General features: G+C 40.2%; 1 protein-coding gene across 1 annotated transcript; it reads right to left on the bottom strand.

Moving 5' to 3' along the window:
* Positions 1–10,215: 10,215 nt before the first annotated feature.
* On the bottom strand, positions 10,216–13,232 carry LOC122045252 (probable serine/threonine-protein kinase KCC4). The gene is made up of 3 exons (XM_042605389.1): positions 13,094–13,232; positions 10,866–12,766; positions 10,216–10,700 (listed from the first exon to the last, which is right to left on the bottom strand). The coding sequence occupies exons 2-3, from the start codon at positions 12,730–12,732 to the stop codon at positions 10,546–10,548; spliced, it is 2,022 nt and encodes a 673-aa protein (XP_042461323.1). The 5' UTR covers positions 12,733–12,766; positions 13,094–13,232; the 3' UTR covers positions 10,216–10,545.
* Positions 13,233–24,135: the final 10,903 nt, after the last annotated feature.

Here is a 24,135-nt window from a genome sequence, read left to right as displayed (position 1 = left end):
CGCCCTGTGGAAATTCGACCGCTACATCCCAACGGCTCGATTCCACACATTCGCTCGATGCCACCGATCGCCCGATCGCACACGACTGCTAAAACATGCAATGATCACATAAGATCGCTACAAGAGTGCTACAAGACTACTACAAGAGGCGCTGATCGCCACAAGAAACCCTAAAACTAGGATTTTACTCCGAGTACAATCTCTCGTGCACTCGTACCCTCACCCTTATGACTCACTTGATTCTTCCTTTGCAGCTTTGACCTTTTGCCTTCAAGCCTACTTCCTTTGGCTCTCGTCCCTCGGATGCATTCAAGCCCGCGGCTCGTACCCAATGCCATCCTTCGCGTATGCCTCGAAGTCGCTTCCCTCGGCCCTTGTCCTCGCTGCCTTGTCCACGGTCCCTCGGATGCTCCATCCTTCACCGGACCCGAAGCCATCAACCTGAGTCATATGTGTATCCTGCAAACCTGCACAACTCAAATACACATATCAAATACAAGGGTGAACCTAACTTAAACCCTTTGCCCAAACACCAAAACACATGGTCCCGCGGACCATTGGGATTGCTCCAACAGTAGCCACTTATAGCTTTGACAGCTCACAATCATAGTAGAACAAAAAAGAAAATGAATTTGTGTACAAGTGGTATTCTCTACTACTGAGACCAAGGCTCTATTTATAGCTTATTGGTCAGATATGATCGTTTGTTGACGTGACAGCTCCGGGCGCCTAGAAGGGCTTAGGGCGCTTGGGTGTGGATAAAACTTTATCCATGTTGTAACGGTTCACAATGGCTCGCAATGGATAATTTTATCTTGGTCCGGGCGCTCGAACCGTACTGATACGGCCCGTTGGAGGCATGCGTCCCTAGGCTGCCCCAAGGGTCCGAGCGACCGGACCAGTTCGAGCCCCCAGACTATTCGGGCACCTGGACTTGATCCAGGTGTCCAAATAGTCAACATCAAGTTGACTATCCAAATTCTCCTCCATTCCAACTTCATTCGCTTGGGTGATTTTGACTATCCAAAATAAGGCTCATCCGAACACATTTTCCGGCCTTCTCCTCGAGCAAGCTTCCGCTTCGACTTCTCGTCTCTCGAAAATGTCACGCGCCTCCTTCTCATCCGTCAGTGCACTCTTCTGCAGCACCTCATCCCTCGAACGCACTGAGCTCATCGACTCTCTCCTGTGTCATCCTTCTCGCTAGTTAAGTCTTTCACTTGAGTTCCTGTGCTCCTAAGTTCTTGCACACTTAGACACAAGGTATCAAACACACACAGGACCTAACTTAACTTGGTTGACCATATCAAAACTACCTCAGGGTACCTACAATCCTCAGAGGCTCTTCCGACTCCTCTAAAGATACCTAATCACTGCATCACCCGACGAGCTAATTAGATGAGTGCCATGCTCTTCCCGTTCGGCATTGCTCATCTTCAAAGTCTTGTTCATAGAAGCCTTCCACATTGTTCGAGATACATGAAAAAAGGAAAAAACTTCAATTAGCTATCATATAAAACAACGAAAAAAAATACTAACCAAAGGAAATCATAACCCGAATTCAATCAGGCTCAGACCAAAGCGAAAGAGAAAGCCCTCCTCAAGTAGAAACTAAATGTTGAACTTCAGATCGAACAAACCATTAGTTGCTGCTAGATAGGTGGGTTCCGACTAATAGCCACTCAGACTTGGCACCTTGGGCAATTCCATTTGTGACTCGATTAGCTATGTGAAGAGAACAAGAGGTCGGATGAACACAAAATGAGATTTTCATCCCTTGTGAGAGGTCAACATTTCATCCACGAAGCAACACTAAGGACGGGCTTGGAAGAAGAAGACTCTGACATCCATCTTCTTCGAGTAGAAGAAATAATAGAAAACTTAGGGTGTAAATGGACTCAATACAAGTAAAATATGATGACCACTCCGCAAAGCAAACGAAAGGAGTTGGGAGTTAATTGTTGAAGGGGAATGTGAAGTATTTGAAAATCTCCATGAAAAATCTTGAAATAGGGAATCGGAGGTCGCCTAAAGTTGGTCATTATAAAAGGTAACAAGCCCAGTAGGCGGGTAGGCAGGCAGGTAGTCAATGGCGCTCAGGATTACTATCCAATGGTTAGTTGGATTTCAAAATGCAACCTAATTTGATCTAGGTCTCCCCCATTGATATCTGACCCTATAGAGGTGTACCAAACGGTGGGGACCTGAGTAGCCATGGGCAAGGAGGTCGAGGGATAAATGAGAAGCTGAGAGGGACGAAGGATAGGATGCAAAGAAAGTTAGGACGCGAGGAAGAAGAAGATGTAAGAATAATGAAGAAACTAATCACACCAACAGAATATGTGCAATCACTGAGGATCGTCGGAAGTCAACTGTTGCAAGAACGTGAAGACGAATGCATTCACATTCTAACTATCAGTACCCTAATAAACCATACACCCTTGAATATCAGTCGTCTGATATCGTACTCGAAAAGGAGACACACCATCGAATATCAGTTGTTTGATCCCACAATAAAAAAGGTGGGCTAATTAGTAGAACTGTTCGATCCAGCGACTGAATTGACGAAATCTCAATAGTCTTCTCGAATTTATAACCTCGACATGACAGTGCCACGTGCCAACTTCATACAGGTTAGCATTAATAATGGACATGACAGGCTAATCATCATCTAGATACGCCATCATGTGTATCACCAACATTTATGGCGCTTTACTTGCGGATTTTCGAGCACGTGACTATGCAACGGTAAGGTTTCTTTGACACATCATCCCTAGAAACTGAGTCGGTGGGTCAATCAAATCATACTACTATCTAATCAATCAGACTTTGACCTCCTTCGACTAGACTCGAGGGACTACTTGTGATATAGAGAGTATCAGAGGCCTCCACGAAGGCCAAGGAGGTCAATATTTTTGTCGAGATAGGGGTTTGTCCAGATAGTCAACCTGATCGCTCCCAGCCGAGTTACCCGAGATAAGAAGTTTGGCAAGTCTGATAAGGATATCCTAGACAACTCCATTCAACTCCGATGATCTGGCGATCGACGTGTCCCACTCAGCCTATCTATTTACATCAAAGATGATACTCCAACACTAAGTGTTTAGAATTTCACCATACCTCAGGGGATCAGCTCCCCCTGACTCAGTGCTCAACTCAGTCAACTCCACTCTGGTAGGTTCATTCGACTCCAAGGGTTCAACTCTCATGACTCAGTGCCCCGCTCAGTCAGCTCCACTCCTTAATTTCTCCAGTCGACCCAAGGACTCAGCTCCCCCCCCCCCCCACCCACTCAATGCTCTGCTCAGTCAACTCTACTCCTCAATTCCTTCAATCGGTTCATCCGACTCCACTCAGTCAACTCCACTCCTCAATTCCTCCGGTGGGTTCATCCAACCCCAAGGGCTCAGCTCCCTTCAAGTCAGTGCTCCTATCAATCAGCTCCACTCCTCAATCCCTCCGGTCAGTTCATCCAACCCCAAGGGCTCAGCTGCTAAGTTTTGTCGACCCAACTTAATCCTGTTGGAGCAATCCCGATGGTCCACGGGACCATGTGTTTTGGTGTTTGGACAAAGGGTTTAAGTTAGGTTCACCCTTGTATTTGATATGTGTATTTGAGTTGTGCAGGTTTGCAGGATACACATGTGACTCAGGTTGATGGCTTCGGGTCCAGTGAAGGATGGAGCATCCGAGGGACCGTGGACAAGACAGCGAGGACAAGAGCCAAGGGAAGCGACTTCGAGGCATACGCGAAGGATGGCATTGGGGACGAGCCGCGGGCTTGAATGCATCCGAGGGACGAGAGCCAAAGGAAGTAGGCTTGAAGGCAAAAGGTCAAAGCTGCAAAGGAAGAATCAAGTGAGTCATAAGGGTGAGGGTACGAGTGCACGAGAGATTGTACTCGGAGTAAAATCCTAGTTTTTAGGGTTTTACTGTAGCAGTACTGTAGCGTTACTGTAGCAGTACTGTAGCAGTACTGTAGCAGTCGACTGGGGCAGTCGACTGGCAGCGAACAGAAAGTGTGGAATCGAGCCGTTGGGATGTAACGGTCGAATTTCCACAGAGGGCAGTCGACTGCATGTTTTAGCAGTCGACTGGTAGGCGGGGTTTTCCAACCCGTGGCCTATAAAACCAAAGCTTGGGAGCTTGGTTTGAGTTGACGAAATTAGTGGTGGGTAACCTCTAATTAGTAGTCAACTAGTGCCCTAGCAATCCAAGTGCTCTTGATCGAGTTGTGGTGAGGTTTCTCCACCGACAAGGAGGATTGTGCTAGCCGGAGTTTCCGGGGATTAATCCACCGACGGATTGAGGGATCGTCCACCTTACGGACAGCCGTGGAGTAGGAGCTTTATCTCCGAACCACGTAAATCGACGTGTGTTGGTTTGTTTGCTCTTTCTTATTCTTGTCTTTAGTTTAGCTTGTTTGTTTTGTATTTCCGCTGCGCAAGCTAACATCGTAGGAGAAGCGATCATTTGGGGGTGCCGTCTATCCAACCCCCCTTCAAGCCGGCCCACCGATCCCTTACAAGTGGTATCAGAGCGAGGCCGCTCTCCATTGGACTAATCGCCAAGGAAGCAAAGATGATCGGCTTGATTGAACCGCCAAAATTTGAAGGAGGAAGCCTTGGGGACATCACGTATTGGATGATGAAGATGGAGATCTTCTTCAATACGGATTGGGACATCATGATGATTATCAAGGACCCATTTGAAGTCCCAAGAGACAAGAAGGGAAAAAGACTCCGACCACGACATTGGACGGAAGAGCAAACCTCACGATCGGAGGCAAACTCAAAGGTAATATCAATCTTAATAGATATATTGCCGTCTAATGTGATAAATGGTGTAGGTGAGTATAAGAACGCCCACGAGTTGTGGAGCAAAATAAAGAAGGTTCAATGGGAAGAACTCATGCCTACACAAGAAGAAGAAGAAAAAGAAAAATCCGAAGAAACGGATGTAGAAGCTCAAGTAGAGGAAGATCAACAAGAAGTTGAGAAATGTTCAACATCCGAGGAGGAGAAGAAAGATGAAGTGGTTCAAGAGGAGAAGAAGGACCATTTGGATGTGGAGACCAATTCAACATCAAAAGAGGAAGAGGAAGTGAATCCGGTCACATCCAAGGAGAAGGAGGATGAAGAAAGGCCATCCACAAGTGTGAATGAGGAAGATATAGCATCTACATCCTCAAAGGTTGAAGAAGAATCCAAGACAAGTGAAGAAGAAGAAGAAGAAATCTTGGAAGAAGTCAACCTAGTGAGCATCTCCACCGAAGTCAAGTCAAAGGACCATATCATTTGCTTCGCTTGCCATGAGAAAGGACACTACAAGAGTAGATGCCCTATGGGTAAGAAAAAGGTAAATTCTAAACCCATTCAAGTTGAATTGAATACTAATGTGGGTTGTAGAAATGATGGTGCCAAGAAGAAGAAGGAGAAGAAGCACATTAGATGCTTCACTTGTGGTGAAATAGGGCACTACCACACCAAATGCCCAAAGAAGAAAGAGCTCAAGAAGTTGGCGCATTTGAAGATGTGGGAGAAGAAGTGGAGGAAGAATGGAGGCTCATGTCAAGGGGGAGCTCCAAAGGTAAAGGGTAAGGTAAACCCTAATTTAAATTTGAAGTCAAATTTAAACTCCTCCATGCATGCTAAGAAAAATAATGTTAATCATTATATGCCCATGCAAAATTTTGGTTTTAAATATCATGATAGAAATAGGGTAAATGTAGATCATAACCCTAGGAGACCTATACATGATAGACCTAGACACGTTAAATTCTCATTACCTAAGGAGAAGAAGGTAATGGAGAACCAAGGCATTAATCCCAAGAAGGGGAGACATATGCCTAGAAAGGGTAGGTCTAGGAATGTCCAAGGTGGACATGTTGACTCTAGGTTTAGGAACCTAGAAAGGGAGAATCAAGCTTTGAAGGCAAAGCTTGATGGTTTAGAGAAATTCCTTAAGAGATTCACTATTGGATCTAAGGGATTAAGTATGATGTTGGGGAGTCAAAAACCCAACAATGATAGATCGGGTTTGGGATACCGATCTAGTGTCTCCAAGGTCAAAAGGAGACCATGTGCTAAGGTAGCACATGATAAGGGCAAGGGAGTGTCGTCCAAGGCCAATGAAAAGAAATATGCTAGGGTTGCATATGATTATGGCAAGGATGATGTGTCCAAGGTCAAGAAGATAAGGAGATCTTCTAAGGGACATCATTGTGGTTTAGCCACAATAGATGAGTCACCTAAGGAGGTGGCTAAGGTTAAGAGCTCTAGGGGGAGCTCAAAGAGTCAATTTGGGACCCATGGCCAATGGATCTCAGGTGGGTTCTACTTAGGGGTCTAGAGGAGCCATGGAGTGTGCCAAATGGTTTAGAGACGGATTTGAGTCTCAAACCTAGGGATTTGGCACACATGGATTGTGTTTCATGCAAGAAATATGACATTTGGGGTCATATAGCATGATAATTGGTTTTGGATGTATAGATGCCATATAAACCAATGCTAGGGATGCATTGTGGGTTGGTATGGGCAAATACATCAAAAGGAAGCCAAAACTAGGACTTTAGGTCAAGGTTCAATTGAACTTTTAGCTAGTTTTGTGTTTTGTGTCAATCTTGGGATTGGTGATAGATATATTTTTATATATATTTTTCCCAAGTAGATATTGATATAATAGACCTCTCCACAAAATTTGGGGTTTTTGAGCACAGAATTTCTCTGAAAGCTGATTTTGTCGATACCAGTCGACTGGTGCCTATACCAGTCGACTGGTAACAGTAAATTTCGACTACAGAATGCTTCTGTCGAAGGGGGCAGTCGACTGGTACTTCTTGCAGTCGACTGATACCAGTCTGAAAGTGTTTTTCGACACTGATTTTGACCATGTCATCTCATATAGATGTATGGGATCCATGGGTGATACATACATGAGTTTAGGGTCATTTGGATGACAAGTTTTCAATAATTGGGATATTGTTGGAGAACTTTTTGGATGTTAGGCAAAGGGGAGAAGTAAGGTTTAGTTAGGAAAACCGAAAGTACCTTTGTGTAGGGGAGCCTTGGGATAGGTTCTTAAAAAGCCGTTGTAAAATCCTAGCTCAATGGAGAGCTTAGGTAAAGGGAGCCTTGGGATAGGTCCTTCAAAAGCCTTATGTGGAAAATCCTAGCTCAATGGGAGCTTAGGTGTAGGGGGAGCCTTGGGATAGGTTCTTAAAAAGCCCTGTGCATTGTTTCGGCGGTTGCCAAGTGTGTAGCCTTGGCAACGTAAGTCCATTCGGCGGAGTAAGTCCAAGTGTGTAGCCTTGGCATCGTAAGTCCATTGTATTAGCATGTTTATTTGCTATTTGTTTTCCCTAACTTAAACGTATTGCCAAACACCAAAAAGGGGGAGATTGTTGGAGCAATCCCGATGGTCCACGGGACCATGTGTTTTGGTGTTTGGACAAAGGGTTTAAGTTAGGTTCACCCTTGTATTTGATATGTGTATTTGAGTTGTGCAGGTTTGCAGGATACACATGTGACTCAGGTTGATGGCTTCGGGTCCAGTGAAGGATGGAGCATCCGAGGGACCGTGGACAAGACAGCGAGGACAAGAGCCAAGGGAAGCGACTTCGAGGCATACGCGAAGGATGGCATTGGGGACGAGCCGCGGGCTTGAATGCATCCGAGGGACGAGAGCCAAAGGAAGTAGGCTTGAAGGCAAAAGGTCAAAGCTGCAAAGGAAGAATCAAGTGAGTCATAAGGGTGAGGGTACGAGTGCACGAGAGATTGTACTCGGAGTAAAATCCTAGTTTTTAGGGTTTTACTGTAGCAGTACTGTAGCGTTACTGTAGCAGTACTGTAGCGCTACTGTAGCAGTACTGTAGCAGTCGACTGCATGTTTTGGCAGTCGACTGGTTCAGTCGACTGACCCAGTCGACTGGCAGCGAACAGAAAGTGTGGAATCGAGCCGTTGGGATGTAACGGTCGAATTTCCACAGAGGCCTGTCGACTGGTAGGCGGGGTTTTCCAACCCGTGGCCTATAAAACCAAAGCTTGGGAGCTTGGTTTGAGTTGACGAAATTAGTGGTGGGTAACCTCTAATTAGTAGTCAACTAGTGCCCTAGCAATCCAAGTGCTCTTGATCGAGTTGTGGTGAGGTTTCTCCACCGACAAGGAGGATTGTGCTAGCCGGAGTTTCCGGGGATTAATCCACCGACGGATTGAGGGATCGTCCACCTTACGGACAGCCGTGGAGTAGGAGCTTTATCTCCGAACCACGTAAATCGACGTGTGTTGGTTTGTTTGCTCTTTCTTATTCTTGTCTTTAGTTTAGCTTGTTTGTTTTGTATTTCCGCTGCGCAAGCTAACATCGTAGGAGAAGCGATCATTTGGGGGTGCCGTCTATCCAACCCCCCTTCAAGCCGGCCCACCGATCCCTTACAAATCCCTCTTAATGGATCAGGCCCCTAACGTCCAATGGGTTCCATGTTATGTGGCCAGCGCCATAATGGGTACAACATGTGGGTTGTTAGGGCAGGTAGGGAAGTATAATTATATAGATATAGGATATGAGTGATGTGACTTCTTGATACGGCAAAGATACATTGATGCAACATTTTCTTTACAATGACATCCAATTAATAAAGAGAGAATGTCACTTCAATCGTTTATAAAAAGGAGCCCGCTCTCGTGCGCACATGTACGTTGACATATATACGCACACAACCATTCTACTTCTTAAGACTGTTCATTTTCTCCATTTCCGCCTTAGAAACTAACTTGAGCATTAGAGTGGACGAGCCGAGGCACCTCGGTCTCCATTCTAACCCTCTTCTTCTCTCTCTCTTCCTTGCAGACTTCGGAGACTCTCCTAGTGATTGACCCCCCTCTCCTCAGCATACGACGACTTTGTCAATACAAGTGACAGCTTACCAGTGGCTCACCGGTCGACAGTTTAAGGCAAGAACAGAATTCATTTAGTGATAGTACTCATCACCTAATTCACAGGCTTTCTTAAAACATCATATCATATATTTCATTGTCTAGGCCACACACACTTGGTTGCTACCAAGTAGATTGATGTCTCTTGCCTCATGAAGACTTTGAAAGCCACCCAGAACTTTTCTGAGTAATTTACATGTATATGTAGTATCTTTTTGCAGGGAAATATATATGTAACTGAAGTAGGTATTTGTGGACCTTAACTATGAAACTTTTAAAATATCCTGTGCATTTTCAATTGGATAATCAACCATCATGGTCGCTAGTTATTGATCAACCTTTTGTGCACATATCAATTTGCATATTTATGATATAATATTTTTCTTTTCAGGGAGTTTGTTCTAATAATTCTGAAAATTGGTGCATGGTTGAATTGGAAGTCTTTCTAATACTTATTAAATTAACAAACAGTTTTTTGGTTAGATTGATCTTCTTACAAAGTGAAATTGGGTTTCAATCTCAGTAAAGATGGTAACACAAGGAATTGCTATGTGAGAGTTGTTGCTTTTATTGTGTTTTAAGTTGAATTGAAGCGATGAGAAATGAGTCTAATGCATGTATTTTTGATGAATCTAATATGCTTACAGGAAGTGTTTTTATGCGAATATTGTTCGATATATGTGATGTGAATGGAGAAGAGGTGGCAGAGGAAAGAGACTGCATTGTGAATGAGACTTTAGTCCCACATTGGAAGTTTCAAGGTATTTTAGTTGGTTTATATTGATTCACATGTATTAATAATGTGAAGAAATGCAGAGGGGGAGGCTCTCTCATGAGTGGGTGTGTAGGGGGTGCAAATCTAGGATTCGGATTGTACTAAATCAAATTGACTCGTGTGCAAGCACAACTTACGTGTGCCGAATGTCAGACCGGTTGGGACAAAATTTGCCCAAGTGGAACAACCGACATCTAGCTCTTGCTCGGCGTAATGCTTGTGATAGCAGTCGAGTAGTGCTTGAACTTATTTTGCTGTACAAAAATGTTCAGACTTTTATTTGTTGTCCTAGATATTCTGCTACGAACTTGTGCATTCCCTGGTTATCTACCATAATCCTAACCTTGTTCCTAACTAGTTTTGTTGCAATCGAGCAGCTAGGGTTAGTTATAGATCTGCACACATACATTGGTTACAAGGATATTAACTAGAGAAGTAAGAGATTAAACAGCAATGAAATTCCAATTTGGCAGCTTGTTTCTTCCTAATAGCTGATGACTACCCAAAATGTAGTACTGTAAACAAAGTAGCTGAAAACATTCATTATTTTCTTTTCATATTTGAGTGTTTCATAATTCTCTATTACCAGTTGGAAAAGACATTGCGTGTTCATTTGACTAAGCGCCAACCTTTCGAACACTCAGCTGTATATTAACAACCTCAACATATGCTGAGTCTATTAACAACCTCAGCATATGCAATTTTTTGAACTAAGAAGCTAAGGCTGCAAGATAGAATTGTAGCTATGCAGTACTGGACGGTTTAGAATATGACTCTTGCTATCTTGTGCTTGACGTTCTAGGGAAAAAAACAATTCTTGATTATAACAGTGTTTAAATCTCATACTAATTCCGTTTCAGAGGGATGATCTGAGGGTGTCCGCCGCCTTCCTGAGCTCATTACTACTGGTTGGAATTGTCTTTCAGAATTCCTCTTTACACTTTGACCACATGATCCTCGCGGCGATAGGAAAGCTCCTGTTTTTTGGTTCTGACCTGTGGAAAAGAACAACAGTATGACATGAGGGTTTAGAATTTCTGTGTTGCTCATACTGTCTTTTAAATAAGTCAAGAGTTAATGTTCAAATTCCATGTTTTTGTTTTGTGTTATTATGAATTAGCATGCATGGAAACCATAGCACAATAGAGTGTAGATGTTACCTAATGGTTGCATATTTGCTTTTCCATTGAGTAATTTTGTTGGTGTTTTCTTGTTCCTATCTGGGGTGCTCTCTAGGGACAATTTGACTGAATCAGTAGAATTTGAGAGTGTGTCATCTAGAATGCCATTGAATACATTCTCATCTCCACAAATGGATGCCCCCTCACTTCCGGATTCAGATGTCCGGTCCTTCATATTGGCACCGGTCTTCTCCCTTTCTAGAACTCGATAAGCATACATCTGAAAAGGAACTTCCCAGACCCGGGGATCATCTCTCCTTGCCCAGTTTGAGACTATTTTAGAAAGGCTACTCTCCATGTCAAAATAATCCACAGAAGGTGCAGGCATGTCTGGAAGGCTTTGATCTGGATGCATAACCAAGAACCGTTTGATGTAGCGAAGCACTCTACATATTGAAGCGAAGCTTGGTCGGTGTGCCGGATCAGAGTGCCAACATCTCCTTGTCAAGTTTATGAGGTACTTTGGGCATTGAGATGGAAACAATGGCCTCTCACCAGCCCTGATATTCTTGCTCATCTTATCACCTTGAAGGTGGTTGTCCTCAAAAGGAATTTTTCCTGTCAAAAGCTCAAAGCATATCATCCCAAAGCTATAGACATCGGCCTTATCTGTCAAATTCAAGCCATTGCCGGACTGCTGCTGTGTTAGAACCTCAGGCGAATGCCAGATGCATGGATTTGCCATGGCCTTGGATTTCTTGGCTGGTGAGAGACCAAAACCAGTGATCTTCACATGCAAAAATCCCTCTGCGGAAGGGTTCCTAGTTTTCACCAAGATGTTGAGAGGATTCAAGTCGCCATGGTAGATCTTCTTCGAGTGGAGGTATTCCATTCCTCTCGCAATCTGAAGCATTGTATCCACTGCAACCAGCAGAGGAAAGGGCACCTTTCTCCTTGAGGAAGATGCCTCCCTTATGTGACTGGAGAGATCCTTGTTCATGAGCTCCATCACCATGAAGCACTCTGTCCTTTCTTCGTCGGCGAACGAGTAGAGGTACTGCATCACATTTGGGTGGGCGATTGATGATAGGATGGAGATCTCATTCATCAGTGAATCAACATCACAAATAGCATGCTTCACCACATAGCTCTCGCCCATCCACTGCACCTCCTTGTGGTTGCTCCCGGCCTCAAATCTTCGCCGGACTTGGTAGTCAGGCGAACCAATCAGGACTGAGCTGGGGTGCAGGTGGCCTCTGGGACCAACCAGGAGCTCGGCGAGCTTGTTCTCCTGTTTTGTGAGAGGGTTCGTGGTGGAAAGCCTCCTCTCGGCTATGGTTTCTGAGAGGATCCATGAGTCCTCTTTCCAAGCGGAGTCCAGTCTGCTGCAGAAATCTTGCGAGGTCAAGTATGACTTCCCCAGCTTCTGCTGGAAGAGATTGGGATCCATCCACTCCCTCTCGTACTTTTTGGAGAAGATGAGCTTCTTCTTGTGGAGGTCGTCGTGGTCGGCGCTCTCGGCGGCGTTCTCGATGGCCTCGAGCACGACTGGGACGCACCAGAGCAGGTTGTGGAGGTGGAACTCGACGCAGTCGGTGTTGCGGTGGCGCGAGATGGCTTTGTTCCACCAGTCGCCGGGCTCCAGGCACCACCGAACGTATTGCTCGCCCTCGCACAACACGCGGTGGAGCTCCTTGAGGGGGTGCTCCAGAGCTCGCCACTTGGCCGCTGGCTTCTCCGCGAAGCGGAAGTGGGTCCGGAGCTCCTCGGCGACGCTGGCGAACGCGAGATCGAAGGCGTCGACCAGCAACCCGCACTGCCGGCGGTTGACCTGTATCTCGTCCTGGAACACCATCAGAGACTTGAGGCTGCCGATCAACTCCCCCACCTTCAGGAACTGCTCCATCTCCGCCCACCTCTTCTCTGCTCCACTGGAAACCCTAAAAAAAAAAAATTAAATTAAATTTGATAAACAAAATCGATCGAGAAGAACTCATAGATCACAGGGCGAGAGATAAAAGGGGAAAAAAATTCCATCTTTAAACTTTTCCTTCACCAAAAATCGAACTTTGTTATACGATTTTCCAGTGCAAAAGAAGATCAATTCACAGATCAAACTAGGGGCAACCAAATCTCGCTCGTGATGCTTCCGACTTTTTGTATACCGATCGGAACGAGGAATGAGCACCGAATCATTGCGAACATCGCCAATCAAATCGAAAGACGAATCCGAGAAGCAACACCAAAGATGGAAACAATAAGCATACCTGATTGGCGCAAGAGGGATTCGATCAAGATGCGAACACTCCAAGAAGAAGAAGAAGAAGAAGAAGAAACTCTTCTTGACGACCCTTTTTGAACGTTTTCTCTACCCCTGGTCGTTTTATGCGCATAAAAAGTTTACTCCTTGCTCCTTACATTTCACCTTATTTCCGATTTAGCCACTTTTCATGTGCACAAATTGCAGGCCACACGAGCCAAAACATGAAGACCGTAAATACATGAAACTTAGAGGATTAAAAAACTAAAATCAAACACAGACGCGGGTGAGTAGTAACTGCCACAGGTAGTCGTTAACGGCATCCGCTCCACCACTTCACGACTCTCAAGTCGTGCCCCACACAGACGCGTCTTTTCTCCTGATTTCCCTGTCCCCTGTCTCCTGTATCTTGTTTTTTTTACATTAATTATTTTGCTTAAAAAAACCAGGAATAATAATTAATACTTGGCATAAAATTAATATTACATTACTGTTTATCTCGGCAGATTTGTAAGCATTTAGTTACATAGATTATCGAATTAATGCCCCCAACATGTGATAGTTGGTATATTTGGCTAGTACATTCAGGTAGGTATGATAGTTGGTATATTTGACTAGTATATTCAGGTAGCTATGGATGTTTATTTATTTATTTATTATAATTTTATGATTAAAAATAGGATCGTAAATGAATCAAGCGTTCGTGAATAAATTTAATATTCTATTTGGTAAGAGCTTATTTATATTCGTTAAATATACATAAAATTAATTAAACAAATAAATTTGAATATCTCGTTAAGCTAAATAGACAAAGTTGAACATATATGTGTTCAGCTCGTTAACGTTCGTAAATAATGTTCGTGAACAACGTTCATGAACCATATTCATTAATAAAATTCTTTTCATTATACTAAATAAATAATAAAATAAAATAAATAAATAAATTTAAATTATCAAACTCAATAACCAATCAAATAATTAAAAGTTTCAAACAATCAAACAAGTTTGAATTGAGAATTTGATAACATCTAAACGAACCAAGCTCGAACCAAGTTCGCACCAAGCTTGAATTGAGAGCTTGATAATATCTAAACGAACCAACCTCAAGTCAAGCTTCAAACAAGCTCAAGCTCATAAAAAATAAACCAAGTTAAGCTTGAACATTCATTTCAAAAGCTTGGTTCATTTTAAGCTCGGCTCGGATTGATTACCTTATCAAATAAATTTGAACACCCCAAAGCTCAGCTCGACTCGATTTGTTTATAGCCCTAATTGAAAGTTTATATCAAATCTGTAAGAAGGGATCCTTTGGTCCGAGACCTATGGATCAATCCTGATCCCCTGCTTATTTATTGGTTGGATAGACGGGATCTTACCTGTTAAATAGATGAGATCTAATCTATCTAACCAATAAATAAACAAGGCCTCTGGTCCAGAAAATTTTGGATCAGAAGATCTGACCTCATCTTTAAGAATTGACAATTGACGTGGATTGAGAAATGTTAAACTTCAATTAAAATTTAACAACTTAGTTAAATTGAAAGTTTTTTTTTTCTCAAATCATTAAAAGATAATTATGAATTAAATATTGTAATTAATTAGAGTAAATCATTAAATTTATTAAAATAGTATTGTGTGTCTTTTATTTCTTGAAATACAATAGTATGGTGGGATAATTATTTTTTCTATATACAATATTACGATGCAGTGGTAAAGCTAGGAAGCGAGGTGACTCCTAATATAATATCCTAATATTACCAATTATTCGAATGTCTATGTTTGCCCTGCGTGAGTTTTGAACCTTGATTTAAGGGTACATGATTTACAATCTTTTTTACAAGGGAAAATCAAGATTTTATTATTATTTTTAATTGGCACAAGATATAATGTACATCGATTAATCTTACGATGACCAATTTAATCTCATAAAAAAAATTTAGCGACTATCAAAATAAATTAAAAAATATTGACAAAATGTTATAAAACGGCGTTGGAACCTAACCATTTTATTTTATCTTCACTAAAAATTAATAGATAGCAACAACCGAATCTGTCGGACAATAAACCATGCGCTGCCACTTTTTGAGGCATTCAACTGGTCACGGTCGGGTTGGGCAACCCGTGGCCCACCAAGTCCGTAACCACCACCTCCGGTTTTAAATGAAGTTGGTGGAGTTCGTAGCACGCCTTAACTTCATCATTTAATTACTTTTCCTTTAACGAATAATGATAATAATAATTTTGTCTTTTTCTTTAATAATAAAACTCCAACAACAACCATCATAACAATAATAATATTAATGGTAATAAAATATATTATGTCACTTATATTATTATGAATGGATATATAATATTGTTAAGAGGGGTGCAATCGTGGTTAGGGTAGGTGGGTTTATTAGTTTACTAACCATTATGGCTTACTAAGATTTTGTAGATTTGTACTTTTAAATGAATGAATGTCTTTAGTATATTAAGATTGTAATTTTATATGGTAATATGTCTTAATTTTTCACTCGTGACAATATTCACTTCTACAATACAAATAATAAAAAGATTAGGAATCTCAAATAAAATTTCTCCTAAAAGTTAATTTTTGAGTGTCCATAATTTATGCTCCAATTTATTCAATGGCGAATCGAAAAACAAAAGTTGCAGCTAAACTCAAAATACACCGGATAAAAGAAAAATCACTCTTTTCATACTAATAAACTTTATTAGCCACTTCGACCATACTATCATGCAAATGCACACAACATTGATAGTTCCAGATTTTAAGAGGGTATTTAGTTGAAGATATGTATTACTCTTGATTATATAATTACTAGATAATTATATCATTAAAATGATAAAAAAAAATAAAACATAAAATTCTGTTATTTGATTCAACCCTGAATAATACTATATTACGAGTAATTCTAGATACTTCTACAATTAATCTAATTTGATATTTAATTTTTTTTAATTAAATTAATAATATTAATGATGATAATAATAAGATAATTTAATAGATTTATAATGTAATTGATAATATATATAATAAATAAATATAATTGATTTATAATTTTAAATATTTTATAACTTTTACATCCATTCAGTGTATACTCTGGAATGATCCTCACATGTCCGAGGTCCCAATTCACTTTTTATAAATCGAGGTGATCGAGAGGGGCTTCGAGCGCTTGGGCATGTGAGGGTCACCCAGGAGTGTGCACCGAATGGATATGTAGACTATCAAAACTCTATATATATGCGAACTAGTGCGCGCCATGACTCAAGGCGCCTCCAATGAATTGGAGGTGCCTTTGTCATTTTTTTTTTTTCAGTTTCGAGATGCCTAGATCAAATCCTAGCGCCTCAATTCAATTTTTTTTTTAAAAAAAATCAATCTCTCCTAAATCTTAAACCTTAAATACATATATTATACCCTATAAGCACCTAAATTTTTTTATTTAAAAACTATAACTCAACCCCTAAACTCTCAAAATAAAATCTAATTGCCTTAACCCGGAGCTAAAAAAACAAAAAATAAAATAAAAATGTTATTAGGCACCCTAAATATATACCTCGTGAGCACCTAATATTTTTTTAGTTTTAATTTTTTTTTTTTTTAACTTGAACACTATGACCTAACCACTAACTCCTAAAGATAAAATCTAATTGGCTTAATTCATAGCTAAAAAAAATAAACAAAAATATGTACCTAAAATGTACTAGATTGAATTGAGGTGCCTGAATTTGATCAAGGCACCTCAACTCTGAAAAAAAAATTAACTAAGTTGCCTCCAATGCATTAGAGGTGCCCTCAGTCAAGGCCTCAACTCTATAAAAAAAAAAATTGACGAAGGCACGTCTAATGCATTGGAGGTGCCTTGAGTAGGGGCGCGCACGAGTCTACAGCAAGTGATCCGCAGCATATCAATTCTCTCTCTCTCAATATATATAAATATACAACATTATACCCTGCATAATATAATACATGAATACACATAAATTTTATAAAATAAAAATTTCTATCAAGTAATTAAACAATATTATTCAATGATAATATAATTTATTCACTCATTCAATAGTGCAATGCAATGGTGATGCTCGAGAATCCCAACAAGGGTGATGCTTTCTAATATCACTGGCCCAAGATATTTATAGAAATTTCTCCGCTCGCAGTGTTGTTAATCATAAAATGTGAGACTAAAAAGAACTAAAAAAAAATCGAACTCTAGATCCCTAATTGATTAATGAGAAAATTTTCCAATAATATGTATGTGAAAATTACTAGTAAACCTTGAAATTATTTTCGGTATGAAAAGAAAAAAAGATATTAACGTAATTTAATTTTAGACTTCACCAAATTAATTAAGAGTTAGTTAGTAAATAGTTCAGATTTTTAATAATATATATATATATATATATATATATATATATATATATATATAACCCAACCCCTAATCTCTAAAGATAAAATCTAATTGGCTTAACCCCGGAGCTAAAAAAATAAACAAAAAATAAAATAAAAGATGTTATTAGGCATCCTAAATATATACCTCGTGAGTACCTAATTTTTTTTTAGCTTGAACACTATAACTCAACCCAAAATCTAAGGGGGTGCTTGGTTCATTGAAAGGAATGAGAATAAAAATGGGATTGATAGAAGTAGGGAATGGAAATGGGGGCTTTCCCATTCCCCTCCTTTTGCTAGGGAATGACTCATTCCCATGTTTAGGGTAATGAATCCATGGGACCCACCACTAATCCCCCAAACCAAACACCCACTTTCAATCCCTTTCCCATTCCTCACTCTCATACCATCCAACCAAGCACCCCCTAATTAGTTTAACGCCGAAGCTAAAAAAAATAAACAAAACAAACATACCTAAAAAAACATACTGGATTGAATTGAGATGTTTGGATTTGATCCAGGCACCTCAACTTTGAAAAAAAAAAAAGTTTGACTAAGGCGCTTCAAATGAATCTTGACAACCCCATCATTGACCACCCCCTCGCTATCGAGCGTCTTCACAATCACGACCGCATCGCCATGGTCCATCTCATCGAGCTCAATGTCCCACATGAGACCGAGACCTTGGGGCCCCAAACTAAGCGATGCTCCATCACTTCAGTGTTGGTGCCCTCTCTGGGACCACCAACTTCCAGTTACCCATCATTGTCAAGCCCTTGGTCTTCGACAGTAGCGCCAAGTCCCACGGGATGTCCCTTGTCTACGAACACGGTGACCTACTCATGTTCAAACCTCCTCTCCTACTACAAGAGTTCGTCAATCCTAGCGGTGTCATTTTCAAGGTCTATGTTGCAAGAAACTATGTGCCATGAGTGAGAAGAAAGTCCCTCCCAAACAACCCCTTAAGCAGCACCACTTCGTCACCTCCGACCTAAAGAGGTCAAATGGCCAGAGTTGCCTCCGTCGAACTTTCTCAAGAAGATAACAATGGGAGTGCGATAGGCCACAAGATTGCACCTTGTCAGCTTCGACATGATTAGGGATGTTGATGTCTGACACCATTACCTCATCATTGACATCAACTACTTCCTCGGCTACTCCAAGATGCCTTGCTACGGAGAATTTATGATCGACTTCTTCTAGGACATGGTTCATTAAAAAGAGGAGTCTGCTGTCAGTTCTTCTCTCCGCCAAGGACGGCTGAGATCTGACAGTTGTGAGAGCATAGTGACGACGACTGGCAGTTTCTGAGACGTAACGACGACGGGTGAATCAATGGTCCAGTGCAATGATAATTGAACTTTATTTTCTTAATTTAAACTTTAGTTATTGATTCAATCAACTTCTATCTTAATAGTGTATGATCGTAGCGCACGTGAGAGCGGGAGGATGAATCATGTGTATTTAAAACATCTATCTTTTAACGTTTTGAAATCGAAGTGCAGCGGAATAAAATAGAGAAAAAATCGAGAAACACAAGTACACAAGGAGTTACTTAGTTCGGAGCTTTCGGCGATGATCGTATCGACGGGTAATCCACTATAAACCTCTTTCGGAACTGTCGAAAGAGGGAATCAAATATAAGTACGAAGAACAAAGAAAGTGTAATAGCCTACACTTTCCTTTTGCAAGTATGAAAAACGAACAGTAATATTAAATCGTTACCAACACTTTTGAAGTGTAGTGTCTAACTTGCTTTTGTGTCAGTGTCGATCTGCAGACCATGGTCGGATGTCTCAGAGTTGTTACGCAGCAACAGAGCGTAGTCAAAGCAACCAAGGAGTCATTGAAGCTTGTATGCAAGTTGTGTTTTGAAAGCTGCTCGAACAGGACTTATATAGGTTGTTCAAGGTGCTTCTAACTTCGTCCGAGGCGCCTCCAACAACAACCTCTACCCTTTATCTTCGGAAACAATAAGCAGTACAAACTACAACCTATATCTGCTTGAGGGTGTCTTCCAAGCACTCCGAGGCGCCTCCACTCCTTTCCGCATGGGTCTTTGGTCAAGGCAACCGAGGCACCTCTAATCGTCCAGGAGGCGCCTCGAGCACTGTTCACCCGAGTGTTTCTTGTTCATTTTTTGCTTTTGCAAAACATGTTAGTCTAAAAACAAAGTGTAACCTGCAAAACAAAGCCAGCACAATAACAAAATAGCATTATTAATTAGATCATGCATGTCTAAGATCAGGATCTAATCATGATCTTAGTTTAAGCATCCAAAATGGACCTAAATTTGACCTACACCTAAAGTCCCAAATTAGGACTCATCCTCACTAGAGCACTCTCTTCCAGTGACTTATCTTACTTACCATATAGAATCACTCAACTATACTTCGGCCCACTAGGTCTTCCCGCAAGTTGTTATGTCCGCAGATCCAACTAGACTTTGGTCAACTATTAGGTCACGCATGTTGGCGTAGCGGGGTCGGCAAGAGGAGAGTAAATTGCCTATAAGAAAAAAAGTAACCTCTTCTCGTTCTTTTGATTTGATTAGAGACACAATAATAATAAAAAGAATAATAAAACTAAACAATTAAAGAAAAGTAAGAGGACAATCTATTTATTTGGTTACAATCTAGGTGACTGTTAATCCAAAATATTAAAGAAGCTCTATTAGAAAAACTCCTTTGTTGAAAGTGGAGTAGCCTCTTACAAACGTTCACAGCTCACAGAATGACTAGGAAGTGAATACAAGAATTGTAGATCAGTTGTTATTTAATTCCTAACTCCAGGGGTCTTTTTATAGTTCCTGAAAAATCTTATCCGAAGTTGGAAGGCGCCTTCAATAGGGTGAAAGACACCTCCAGTATGACAAATTTTATCCGTGCGAAGATAAACTTTATCTGCGCAAACGGTCACTTGGAAGGCGCCTTCAATAGCTTAGAAGGCGCTTTCGTACTGTTCATCGAAGGCGTTTTCCAAGCCATAGAAAACGTCTTCCATATGGCAGATCAACTCCTTTGATGATCTCTTCGTGTAGGTGATTTTTCGACTAACCAGAATTGAGTTCACCCGAACTCAACTCCGACCTTCTCCTCGAGCAGGCTTCCTTCTCGGCTTCTGTCCCTCGAACGTCGTGCACGTCCTTCTCGTCCGCCGATTTACTCTTCCACAGCATCTTGTCATTCGGATGCACCGAGCCCGTCGACTCCATTCTCGTGTCATCCTTTTCGCTAGCTGCGTGTTTTGCTCGACTTCTTATATTCCTAAATTTCTGTACACTTAGACGCAAGGATCAAAGACAACATGAACTAACTGAACTTGGTTGACCACATCAAAACTACCTAGGAAACTAACACCGCAGACCTAGTCAAACTTCCCTCCGATGCATTTGGACTTCCTGCCATATATCGAGTCACTGCTTGACCTATCTGGACTTTTAAACCAGCTATCAGGTCCTCCAGACCTAGTTGGATTTCAGCATAGTGTCAGACCAGCCAAGTCCTCTACACTTGATAGAAAGGTTAGATCACACCACAGTTAATTTTAATCCATTTGTCATTCATCAAAATTTAGATTTGATCATTGGTGTCAACTACACCAACAAATAAGACAATTTAAATATACTTTCTCACCCTAAATTATATTATCCTATTAAAATAATTAAACCAAGGATAATATAGTAAATGATAAATTAGGTTAAAATATTATTTAGAATTTAACCCAACAATATTAGATTATGTTTTATTTCTTGTAACTTTAGTTATTTGATTACCTGATAATCACATAACCAAGATTATACATAATAACTTGAACCAAACATACCATAAAAGTTTTAGCTAAATATATTGGTATCTTTTGTCATAAATTAGAATTGGGACATACTTGAAGTTAATATATATATATACACACACACGAATGTGCACGTCGCGCAGAATATCATATTTGAGCTTTGTTTTGCTTTTTTTTTTTTTTTTTTGAATAAGAAAATAATAAGATTTTATTTTTAAGGTTGAAGTTTCCCAATTGGGTTATAATTTATAATTTTTTTTTAAGATTTTACTTCTAGGGTTCAAATTGAATTATAATATTTAATAAAAAGAAAATTTAAAAATAAAATAAATTTAAATATTTATGAAATATTGTAATATATTTAGGGGATATATTCATGTATTAGAGATTTACATAAGGAAATATTAATTTTTTAAACTTTAAAACCTAAAAAAATAAAAAAAATAATAGATGTTGTCTGTTATTTATTATTATTATTATTTTAAATTTTGAATTAAAAATATTAATTAAAATATTTTTTAAAGATTTTATTTTAAGATTGATGTTTCCTAATTGGGTTATAATTTTTAAATTAGTGTTTTTTTTTAATTTTACCTCTAGGGTTCAAGCTTCTCAATTCGGTTATAGTGATTAGTAAAAAGAAAAATTAAAAATAAAATAAATTTAAATATTTATAAAATATTGTAATGTGTTTAGGGGATATATTTATGTATTAGGGAGTTATATTAAAAAAATATTAATTTTTTAAAATTTAAAATCTAAAAAAAATAAAATAAAAAATCTGATATGCTGCGCACCACAGTCGTGCACTGTGCGACGCGTAGCATATCATGATTATATATATATATTTATATATATATATATATATATATTATTCCTAAAATTGTATCATTTAAGATTTTAAAATTTAAAATTCAGAATTTACATATATATTTTAAATCTCGTTTAATATAAAAAATTGATAATTAATATTGATCCTATCCGAGTGCTGAGTCAACGGTCGATGGGGACGTGGCGCTCTCGCTGACTTCGCGTAGCCTTGTGCGTGACGTAGACCTTCGGCGAGAACCTGCAAGCACAAAATCGAGCCGGGAAGGAGTTCTCGGTGACGACCCTCCGACGCTCAAGTCAGCCTCCGATAGCAAAAAATCGAAGCAGAGTAACTAGAACTGTAGCTACAGTGGGGAATAGCACATACCTCCGTTGAAGTCTGGGGGCCCTTATATAGGGCTCCCTGAAGGTGTGTGCACGCTTACCAAGACGTGCGTGCTTCTCAAAACATACATATAATGAGTGTGTCAGAAAAGCGTGTCTAACGTCATACCTTAACAGACCGGGCATATCCCTGACATGACAGTGAAGGCTTCCACCGTACGATCCTCTGCCTGACCATGCCGCCAACCATGTCATTTGTCAATGACACCTGCCCCGAGGAAGACATCCTCTCCTGCTCATCTAGCCATCTACAAGATTAAGCGAGGGGTCCGCTCGGCTACGCCCCCACACTGCTGAGGGAATGACCGAACCAAGTGGGAGGCTCGCTCATCCCCTAGTGCTTCATCCTGCTCTCGCCTCGTCACGCGTAGTCGAGTCGTGTCCCTCGCCTGACCGAGCGGGGACTCCGCTCGGCCCCTGAGCGTCGGAAACATAGCGTTGAGCTGGGTTGTTGCATCACTGCCCGAGCAGTACACCAACCGCTCGGCCGAGCTCGGGATGTTGACCGTGCTGACTCTGACCCCCACACGTCATTGACTCCTCTACCATTCGGATCCCACTTTACCCTGGATCAAATATTTTTACATCTTATTTTACTCTAATACTTAACATTTTAATCCTCTCGTATATTTAATTCAGTACTTCGTATCATATTTTTCAAACAAGAGTTTATTTCGAATTCATTATAATTTTTCCTACATTTAAAGTATTATGTCTGAAATGTGAATGTGATCTTATCTGGTAAGGAATCAAAGATGAGTCCTAGACTAGGACTTGAACCAAACCAATTGAACCTAATAGTATTGATAATAAAAAGGTGAAACCGTCACTAAGGCTATAAATGAATAAAGTGTTTGTAAATAAATTTAGTGTTCGACTGGATAAAAAATTTATTTATGATCGTTCAATATCCACAAGATTAAATTAAACAAATAAACTTGAACACATATATGTTCAATTCGCTAACGTTCGTGAACAACCTTCATGAACAACGTTCGTGAATAATATTCACAAGTCATATTCATTAATAAAACTCTATAAATAAACAAAGCGTTTATGAACAAATTTGGTGTTCGACTTGGTAAAAACTTATTTATGTTTGTTCAATATCCACAAGATTAAACTAAACAAACAAACTTGAACACATATGTGTTTGAGTGGCTAACGTTCGTGTATAAGATTCGTGAACAACGTTCATGAACAATATTCATGAAACATATTTATTAATAAAACTCTAAATAATATGTTAAATAAATAATAAAATAAATAAATAAATTTGACTTTTTAAGCTCAATAATCAAACAAATAACTAAAAAATTCAAACAATCAAACAAACTTGAATTAAAAGCTCGATAGCATCTAAACGAACCAAGCAAGCCAAGTTTAAATTAAGAGCTCAATAACATTTAAAAGAACTAAGCTCAAGCTAAGCTTCAAACAAGCTCAAGCTCATAAAAAATAAATCAAGCCATACTTGAATAATCATTTCAAAAGCATGGTTCATTTTAAACTCGGCTAAGCTCGGTTAACTTATCAAACAAGTTTGAACACCCCAAAGCTCGACTCGTTTATAGTCCTAATCGTCACCTCGACAGCCCCTCTAGGGTGGCCTCTCACAGTCTGGAAGGGAGGTAAATCACGGGAGA

The sequence above is a fragment of the Zingiber officinale genome, chromosome 2B, assembly GCF_018446385.1.
Source record: "Zingiber officinale cultivar Zhangliang chromosome 2B, Zo_v1.1, whole genome shotgun sequence".
NCBI lineage: Eukaryota > Viridiplantae > Streptophyta > Magnoliopsida > Zingiberales > Zingiberaceae > Zingiber > Zingiber officinale.
The sequence above is the reverse complement of the archived record's forward strand: the minus strand, read 5'-3'. Positions and strand labels throughout refer to the sequence as shown.

Bases quoted from the DNA above. Each gene is read 5' to 3' on its own strand.
- LOC122045252 (XM_042605389.1), bottom strand. From the start codon at position 12,732: ATGGAGCAGTTCCTGAAGGTGGGGGAGTTGATCGGCAGCCTCAAGTCT. The intron at 10,701-10,865 runs GTAACATCTACA...TCTTTTCCACAG, and splicing joins AGCAAATATGCAACCATTAG to GTCAGAACCAAAAAACAGGA.